The sequence below is a fragment of the Octodon degus genome, unplaced genomic scaffold (genome assembly GCF_000260255.1).
Source record: "Octodon degus isolate 3935 unplaced genomic scaffold, OctDeg1.0 scaffold00222, whole genome shotgun sequence".
Taxonomy (NCBI): Eukaryota; Metazoa; Chordata; class Mammalia; order Rodentia; family Octodontidae; genus Octodon; species Octodon degus.
The window spans coordinates 1,601,611-1,611,358 of record NW_004524798.1 but is presented as its reverse complement, the minus strand read 5'-3'; the positions used below and the strand labels follow the sequence as shown (position 1 = coordinate 1,611,358).

Here is a 9,748-nt window from a genome sequence, read left to right as displayed (position 1 = left end):
CTCTTTTACTGCCTGTGTTTTCAGAGGCCTGCGGTTCTTGGACTGCTTCTTACACTCGCGCTTGTCCTTCTTCTTCGGTGACTTCCCTCTGGTCTCTCTGTCGTCAGTGTCTACCGCGTCACAGGTGGCCTTGTTCTTCCGCTTGCTTTTTTTCCTCACAGGCTGATCCGGGACAGCCTTCGGGTGCAGCTCCGACTCCTTGTCGTTTCTGCTGCTGTTCTCCTGCCTCTTCCAGTGCTTCTTGGACAGTATGTACCCTAGCTCGGTTTCTTCATCCTCCTCTACCTTAGAAGGCCTCTTCTTGGCTTTCACAGGGGATAAATGAGCGTCGCCACCATTGCTGACTAGGACAGAAAGCTCAGCAACTTCACTCTCTTCTAACTTCACTCTGTCAGGATAAGCAAATGCTAGCGTGAGCGGATTCAAGTCTGTCTCCAGGATGGAGCTATCTGCTAACGTCATCACCAACAGCCCATGAAAAGCGTCACATCCCCGAAGGGCAAGAGACTCCTTTTGACAAAATGGACTACGTAGCATCACTTACGGTCAGCTTTCATCGGGCCAGTTTTAGTTCCTATTGACTGTGTCCCCAATGTGTTTTATACACGTTCTCTGACCTAAATACCACACCAAAGTAGGCAGCTTTCCCTTTACAGGCTGCAGAATCACAGCTCACACAGGCCGCCTGCCCAAGATCCACAGCTGGTGAGCAGCAGAAGGCGTGCAAACTTCAGTGCGTCTCACTCTAAAACTCGCCATCATTCTGTTACACGCATGGCACCTCCCCTAAAAGGGGCTCATGCTAATCATCTGTTTTTGTTGTAGAATGTGTATTTCCTTTCTCAAAATGATATTTTATTTATTTTTGGGGTCTTTGAGACAAGGTCTTACTACATAGCTAGGCTGGCCTTGAACTTACTGTGTAGCCCAGGCAAGTCTCAAATTCACAGTAACCCTCCTGCTTCAGCCTCCTGAATGCTGGGATTACAGATGTGTGTCACACGCTCAGCTGAGATTATATTTTTAACATGTCTAATTTAAGCAAACATGGACTCAACCTACATATCCCTTGACAAATAAGTACTTAAGGAAAATGCAGAACATATAAATATGCACACATATACACAGAATTGTGTATTACTGAACTATAAAAAAGAACAACAATTTTTCACTTGCAGCAACATGAATGGAACTGGAGGATATTATGTTATGTAAAATAAGTCACCCACACAAAGACACATTCCACATGTTCTCACATATGTGGAAGCTAAAAGGTTATGTCAAAGAAGGAGAAAATAAAAGAGAGCTTATCAGGGCTTGGGAAGGATCTAGGAGGAAGGATGGTACAGAGCTGAGTCAAAGGAGGAATTTCTAACATCCTACAGTGCTGGAGGATAACTTCACAGACAACAATTAACTGGGCATCTCCAATAACTAGCAAGCATTCCCCTACCAAACAAATGCAAAACGTCGGCAATTCAGATATGCCAGCTACCCTGATTAGACGGTTACACTGTATATATATATATATATATATATATATATATATATGCTCAGCTGAAACCTACATCACATAAATATGTACAATAACTAGGTGTGGACTGAAAAAATATATGTATATATATTTATGTTTTAATAATTTATTGAGAAAGAAGTAGCAATGAGCATTTCAAAACAGGTTAGTAGTATAGTTACAATAATACATTGCATATTCTTTGTAGTAGTTATTCCTAGGACAAGATGCAGACATGATATCTTGTCTAAACACTATTAGTTCAAAAACCTTCTCATTGAACTAAGAGAAAGTAGCTGTATATTTATGTTATTTTGTATATATAGATATATATTTTTTCCACTACAAAATGGTCCATTTATATCCTTCTTAGTTTACTTTTGTCAGAGATGTATATTCCATTGACAACTTCTAACACAGCCAGAAATATTTTAAAATAATATAAAGTGATTTTATTTTCAGTTTAGAAAAATAGCACAGGTTTATGCTCCCCAGGGTAGAGATAGCAGCCCCGAAGTCCACAACAGGCTGTGATGACTCATTTTGCGTGTCAGCTTGACTGGGCTGTAGGGCCAGATGCTCGGTTAGACGTTACTCTGGGGCGTGTCCGTGCAAGTGCTCTGGGTGAGTGAGCACTGAAATTTGAAGACTAAGGAAACTGCTCAGGGAGGAAGGCTTCTGTCCGATCCACTGAAAACCTGAGGAAAACAAAAAAGGAAGCAGGGCCTTGTTGCTCTGCCGGACCCTTCCTCCACAGCGCTGGTCTTCCGTCCCAGACTCAGACTGGGCTCAGAATGGCACCGCCAGCCTTCCTGACACAGAGCCCTGCTGACTGACTGCAGATCTCGGGAGGTCTTAGCTCCTGCAATCATGTGAGCCAATTCCTTATAATAAATTGTGTGTTTGTGTGTGTGCACGCTCGTACGAATGCGCATGCATGTGTGTGCGTCTCTTGTTAGCTCTATTTCTGTGGAGAGCCCCAGTGGCCTAGTATACATTTCATCCACTTTTTTTTTTTTTTTTGGTGGAACCGGGGATTGAACTCAGACCCTTGTGCTTGCCAGGGAAGCGCTTATTCCACTGAGCCATCTCCCTGGCCCCTTCATCCACATTTATTTCACTATACAAAAGCAATTTTCTTCCCTCAACTGGCAACACCTAAACCTCCTATGTATGGTCTGATGACAAGGCTTGACAGACTGCCCTCAAAGCTGAAGAAACAGCAGGTGCTCCAACATGCCAGCTGAAAACACATTATACTTACAATGCATGAATATCCAGCTACATATTCCATCAAGCTTTTCAGCAAACAGGAAAAGATGTAGACAATCATACTTAAAAAATAAACTATAACTAATGAATGAGAACATATGTATAAGCATTCTTTAAAATTTTTAAAGCATAATAATCCTGTGGATTTACCTCCTCCATGTGGTATTTGAAAAAAAAGTCTCAATTATTCTTCAGAAAACATAACTATACTGAATCATACAAGCCAATAAAATAAAAGAGCTACAGGGGCTGAGGAGATAGCTCAGTAGAATAAGTGCTTGCCATGCAAGCACAATCCCTGTTCCACCCCCCAAAAAAAAAAAAAAAGCTACTAATAGCAGGAGTAGAATGAAGAAACCTCTGAAAGACCAGGGATTTAAATCATTAAACACATTCCCCTCTGTCTCTAGAAGACCCCAGCATCTAGCAGCAAGAAATGATTCTGGCATCCTAAGAAAAACCCCAGAATATCAGATTTTTTTCCTTGCATTTTAAACCAATTTGCTTTTTCCTATAGCATGGCTATGATTCCAATTTCAATTCCAAGGTGAACAATTAGAAGCAAGCTCTCCACCAAACTGTGAAAACAGTGCCAGACTCTCTGCTCAGTCGCTGCGGTTTATTAAGTCACTGACTGGGTCACAGCACATGCAGCATCTGGTTTAGGCAGTGGCCCTGCCTTTTCCCAGAGCTGACAGCACTAGTGGGCTTTAAAGCAGCTGTTGGCGTCATCCCACCCATGCTGGAGAGGATGCGCCTGTGCACATCTGACTGAGACGGATGGCCAAGGACTTTGGGGCCCTCGCCAAAGTGCAGTTCAGGTTAGGGAATATTCAGGCAAGCTGGGGAAGCAGCCCAGTGGTAGGCTGCTTGCCTGCCATGCCCAGTGCCTTGGCTCGGATCCCCAGAATTGCTAGGGAGGAGGAAAGGGAAACAATGAAGATAGCAAAGAGAGCAAGGCACAGCTCCTGAGTCTGCTTCATTTCCCATCCTTTCAGGGGATACGTTTATTTTAATACGGTTCAGTTCTCTACTAGCATCACAACAAACAGAAACAAACAAAAGTGAATGCTGCCCTCCTACAAACAGAAGTGAATTATCCAGATAATTAGTGGTGGAAAGAAATTCGAATCCAAGGAATTTCTAGAATAGGTCTTCTGCTTTTCATTCCAACTCTTTGCAGGGCACATTGGGTAGTAGTTCCAAAATGCAGGCGTGCTCTTCCTCTGACAGCCACTCCAGGGTCCCTGCGCACCGAGCCGTCCTCTCCATCTGCCCCTGGAGGTCACCATCTGCACAGCGCCATGGGCACCCAGCAGATCGTCCTTCAGGGCCCGGGACCCTGGGGCTTCTGCCTGGTGGGCGGCAAAGACTTTGAGCAGCCTCTCGCCATTTCCCGGGTCACTGCCGGAAGCAAAGATGCCACCGCTAATTTATGTATTGGAGATATAATCACAGGGATCGATGGAGAAAACACCAGCAACATGACGTACTTGGAAGCTCAGAACAAAATCAAGGGCTGCATGGACAACATGACTGTCACAGTAACCAGATCTGAACATAAAATCTGGTCTCCTCTAGTGACCGAGGAGGGGAAGCGCCATCCGGACAAGATGAATTTAGCCTCTGAACCCCAAGAGGTCCAGCATATAGGAAGTGCCCACAACCGAAGCGCCATGCCCTTTACTGCCCCCCTGCCTCCAGCACTGCCCCAGAGTCAGCAAGAACCAGTACAACAACCCTGCTGGCCTCTACTCGTCTGAAAACATCTCTAGCTTCAACAGTGCTGTGGAGCCAAAGACTGCAGCCAGCGGAGAAGAGGCGAATGGCAGGCCCGTAGATCATTCTCAGCATTCTGGCAGCCTCATCACTGACAAAGAATCTGAAGCTTACAAGATGCTTCAGGAGAAACAGGAGTTAAATGAGCCCCCCAAACAGTCTGCATCCTTCCTGGTTTTGCAGGAAATCCTGGAGTCAGAGGAGAAAGGGGATCCCAACAAGCCCTCAGGGTTCAGAAGTGTTAAAGCTCCAGTCACCAAGGTGGTAGCATCTGTCAGAAATGCTCAGAAGCTGCCCATGTGTGACAACTGTGGCACTGGCATTGTTGGTGTGTTTGTGAAGCTCCGTAACCGCCACCGCCACCCTGAGTGCTATGTGTGCACCGACTGTAGCACCAACTTGAAGCAGAAGGGCCATTTCTTTGTAGAGGATCAGATCTACTGTGAAAAGCATGCCAGGGAGCAGGTGACACCACCTGACGGCTATGATGTGGTCACCGTGTTCCCCAAGTGATCCGGCAGCTCTGCCCTGACAGCTCTTCTCCAGCCAGCCTCTGCTACAAGCCTGCCGTCTGAGGGGTGGTGCCCCCTTCTCTCCCAGTGTTCCATGCTTGTCTTGATTTAGCCCTGCACATTAAATGTTGAGTCCCCTCATAAATTAACTGACTCACATTGGCGTGTGATGCCTGCTTTAGTTATTGGAAAAATTTTTTTCTCCATGCCCTTCCCAACAACATAGTACCTTCTTTACCTCAGTTCTTGTCTGTTGCAAATGGACCTCAGTGACATTTGGACCAGCCCAAATTGAGTGTGTCTGATACTGATTTTGTTTTACTCAATAAATTTACAGATTGCAAAGCAAAAAAAAAAAAAAAAAAAAAAAAAAAATGCAAGCATCCTCTTTAGATCTGCAGTTTTGCTTATAGGATTTTGAGACACTGACCTGCCCACCTGCCTCGCCTGCCACCCAACCTCACTGCCTGTCAAGATCAACATGACTGCCTGTGTTCAAATCCTGCCACTGTTACTGATGTTGAAAAATCATGACCTCAACACTTCTCATCTGTAAACATGATAACGGTAATAATGACAGTGCTCAAATGGGTTGTTCCACATTACAGCACGCCTGGCTCACAGCAAGCGATAGCTGAACGGCAGCTCTGATTTTCTTTAAAAAACAATGAAAGCTTTTAGTCCTCTGACAGAGAAGTTAATGGGTTTTTAATGTGGGTGTCCCAGATGGAGGATCAAATTCAACAAGGAAGGTTCAAGGGGAAGGCTTCACCTGCTGGCCCCATCAGGTCCCTGCACCTCCCTCCTGCCTGGCTGAGGCTTACAACGGCCACATTAGCACCTTCACAATTAGGAGCACGAAATTTTTAAAAATCCCCAACTTCTCAAATTTAGTCTTTTCCTATGGTCTACTCCACTTACCAGTGATGCCAGCTGCAGAAATAGTTATTTAGCTCTCATTTTACAGAGTGAGGGATCAAATCCAGGGGACACAGCAGGCAAGCATTGTGCCACTGAGCTGCACGCTCAGCCCTGGAACAGGGAGTTCTTGCCATATGCAGTTGTGCATTTGAAGCATTTAAGAATACGCCTGACGTCACGCTGCAATTATTGGCTATTAACAGCTTTCATGTTTGTTTTGACACTGTTATTTTCACTATTAGGAATATAATTCCCAGATGATTCATACATTGAAGTGTAACTGTGGTCAGCTAGCAGCAAGTCATTAATTCATTAGGCAGAGGAAAGTTCAAAAAGCAAACTTAATTAGGACATGGCCCTTAACAACTATAGTATTTAAATCACACCTGAGGGCCGACCAAATACCTCAGCGAATTAAAGCATCTGCAAGAAGCACAAGGGCCGGGGTTTGATCTCCAGGCCTGCTGTGCAGGCCCAGCCCCAGGAGCAGGCTGAGAGGGCAATTGAGACTGGTCATGATGGTGCACGCCTGTAATCCCAGCTCTTGGAAGGCTGTAAACAGGCGGATCACTACCAGTCCGATCTAGTAGTGAGACCCTGTAGACCCTTCCCTAAAAATACAAATAAATAAATAAAAATAAATCACACCTGAATTGCCCAGAGCATGTAGTCCTAGACAATAAAAAGGGAAAAGAATGTCTACTTCAAATTGCTATTTGAAACAGCTATATATTATTAATAAATCAGTGTTCCTGATTTAAGAGAAAGTCCCTGATGTTCTGAAGAAAAAAATTTTTTTTGTATTTAATTCAGGGTCTATAGGGTCTCACTACACAGATCAGACTTGCAGTGATCCTCCTGTTCTCAGTCTCCCAAGCACTGGGATTATAGGCACACGCCACCACGCCCAGTCTCAATGGCAGTCTGGGGGTGGGGGACATGGCACACTGGGGCTCAAACCCGGCCCTGCGTCTGCCTAAGCAGGCGCTTTAATCCACTGAGCTATCTGGCCAGTGCATGATCCTGATATACTCTAGGGAAAACAATACCCAACACAAAGGGCTCCAGGCATAGTGGCACAGGACGTTCATCCTCACTATCTGGAAGGCTAGGGCAGAAGACTGCAAGTTAAGTTTTGCCTGGGCAACTAACAAAACACTGTCTCACAATAACTAATCAAAAGGGGGCCGGGGAGATGGCTCAGTGGAATAAGCGCTTCCCTGGCAAGCGCAAGGGCCTGGGTTCAACGCCAAAAAAACAAAAAACAAAAAAACACCTAATCAAAAGGGCCGAGAACGTAGCTCAGTGGCAGAGTACTTGTCTACCATGCCCAGATCCCTAGGTTCAAACCCCAGCACGGCAAAACAGAACAAGGCAAACAAGAGAAAGCCTCATTCACAACGCTAGGATAATTCACCGCCTGGGATCGGGTCAATATAACAAATCAGCACGGACACGATCACAACTCATCACCTTCCGGAGACAACTCGACCACGTGGGATCCTGGATACTCACCTCAGTATCCGCTTTTTACACTTCCAAAAACATCTTTAAAATTATTTAGTGTGTCCCTAGTCACTGCGGGAAAGGACCCTATTTGAGAGAACCCAAGACCCCCAGGTGAGACGCAGAACGACACACACACCGTTGGAGCCTCTGGGGACATTGCAGTGGGCCTAAAGAGAAGAACTCGCTACGATGAAGACATGGCGACGGTCCCTGTCTGCCAGCCTGGTCTCCCGCAGCCCGCGACCCCCGATCAGCCCAGGGAAGCCGGGTTTCCCGCGCCGCTCAACACCCCGGGGAACACAGTGCCTCGCTGGCAGCTCGAGCACTGTCCCCGAGTCGCGAGCGCGCGCGCAGGCGCGTCGCTCCCCGCCCCGCCCCGCCCCCACCCCGCGGCCGCGCGCACCTGAGGCAGTCGTTGTCCCTCAGCAGGCGCGCGCTCTCGGCGGGAGGCAAGAGCCCCCCATCCAGGTAGAGGCCGAGGAGGGCGCCGGAACTGAAGCCGAAGCGCTGACGGATGAGGCTGATGAGATCCGTAACGACTCGGCACCTGTCCATGTCGACCAGAAGCCAGAAGATCGTACAGTGTGGGGTGACTGGTGGCGGATAGTCAAATTGAAGCCGCAGCCTAACCATCTCGGAGGCTGCCATCTTGCTCGTGCTCTACGGAAGCCGAGAGGGACCGCGGGGCCAGGAACAGGCGCATTCGGACGTGCTAACGTGCGCCCCCTAGGGGTGCCGAGGCCTTTTATAGTACAGATTAACTTTTATTTTATTTTATTTTATTTTTATTTTTTCAGATTAACTTTTAATTGCGTGACAAAATATGAGTTATGAAGTATATCCTCATTTAGAAGATTTAAAAACCCAAGATCAGTAGCTTAGTAAATGGCAACTGGCTAACTACATAAAAAAAAAGGTTTAGCCAGGTATGGTAGTTCAGGCCTGTAATCCCAGCAATCCGGAGGCTGAGACAGGAAAATCTCCCCTCGTTCCAGCCCAATCTGGGCTACAGATAGTGAGTTCAAGGCCAGCCTGAACTACATTAGTGAGACTGTGTCTCAAAACAACAACAAAAAAGCTTTCTAAGTTTTCTTTGCCTGCGAGTGTAATCCTCTACGTTTTCTGGGTTGAATTACCATTACTATTATTAATAGCATACAGTTGATCAAGACAGCATACATAATGATCCATAAGTGACATAGTTAATAAACACAGTAAAATTTTGTAGGTGTAAAGATAGTAGTAGTAGAAAAGAATGGGAGGACTTAGGTTTTTGATAGAGTCTGTCAAATAAGGATTTTTTAATGGGTTTTTAATGAGGGTGTCCTATCGACTGAGGTTTGTTTGTTTGTTTGTTTTTGTATTTAATATAGGGTCTACAGGGTCTCATTACACAGATCGGACTCATAGCGATCCTCCTGTTTTTCAGCTTCCCAAGTGCTGGGATTATAGGTGTACTCCACCATGCCCAGTCTCAGTTGTCGTGTCAGCGCAACCTGGGGGCAGGGCTGGCACAGTTTGTGGTGCCAGGGATTGAACCCCAGTTCCTACGCTCTGCCTAAGCAGGCACTTTAGTCCGCTGAGCTATCTGGCCAGCCCCAGAGATCTAGTTTAAAATATGATTCACAGCACTCCAGCAGGCAACAGCTCCAGTCCTGGGTCCACAGTGCTAAACAAACAAAAACCTGAAATCACCTGACTTTCAGAAACAGAGGGTTCAGGCTGGGGCTGGGGCTCAGTGGTAGATATCTTGCTTTGCGTGCACAAAGCCCTGGACTCGATCCCCAGCATGAGAGAGAGAGAGAGAGAGAGAGAGAGAGAGAGAGAGAGAGAGAGAGAGAAAGAGAGAGACAGAGACAGAGACAGAGACAGAGACAGAGACAGAGACAGAGAATGCTATTGAGATTGGGCGTGGGGGTGTGCGCCTGTAATCCCAGCACTCAGAAAGCTAAAAACAGGAGAATCACTGAGTCTGATCTGTGTAATGAGACCCTGTAGACCCTGTACTAAAATTAAAAAAAAAAAAAATTCTCTGCCTTCCTGTTACTGGTTTGTTCTCTTCCCACCTGCAGTACTGGCCTGCCACACACTGCCTCATGCCTGGCAGGTGGCTTTAGTGAGACTTTTGTGATTATCACCTACTGATCTTCTGTTTAGAGGTCCCTGATGTACAGAGCTAAAGTTAGAGAACAGTGGGACCAACATGCAAATTCATAAAAATGGGGTGGTGGGGCTAGGTATG

At 46.2% G+C, this 9,748-nt stretch overlaps 2 protein-coding genes across 2 annotated transcripts in view; one reads left to right on the top strand and one right to left on the bottom strand.

Annotated features, from left to right (window-relative positions):
* Nucleotides 1-8,164, bottom strand: part of Coil (coilin) — a 16,954-nt gene extending 8,790 nt beyond the window's left edge. The window contains exons 1-2 of the mRNA XM_023705533.1: nucleotides 7,910-8,164; nucleotides 1-388 (exon numbers count right to left, since the gene is read on the bottom strand). Coding sequence (XP_023561301.1) covers nucleotides 1-388; nucleotides 7,910-8,154 — 633 coding nt within the window. The 5' untranslated portion in view covers nucleotides 8,155-8,164. The remainder of the gene's footprint in view (nucleotides 389-7,909) is intronic.
* Nucleotides 4,029-5,212, top strand: LOC101570121 (PDZ and LIM domain protein 1-like). The gene is given in 2 exon segments (XM_012517856.2): nucleotides 4,029-4,494; nucleotides 4,496-5,212. Coding segments are annotated over 2 exon segments (987 nt in total). The 5' UTR covers nucleotides 4,029-4,089; the 3' UTR covers nucleotides 5,078-5,212.
* Nucleotides 8,165-9,748: the final 1,584 nt, after the last annotated feature.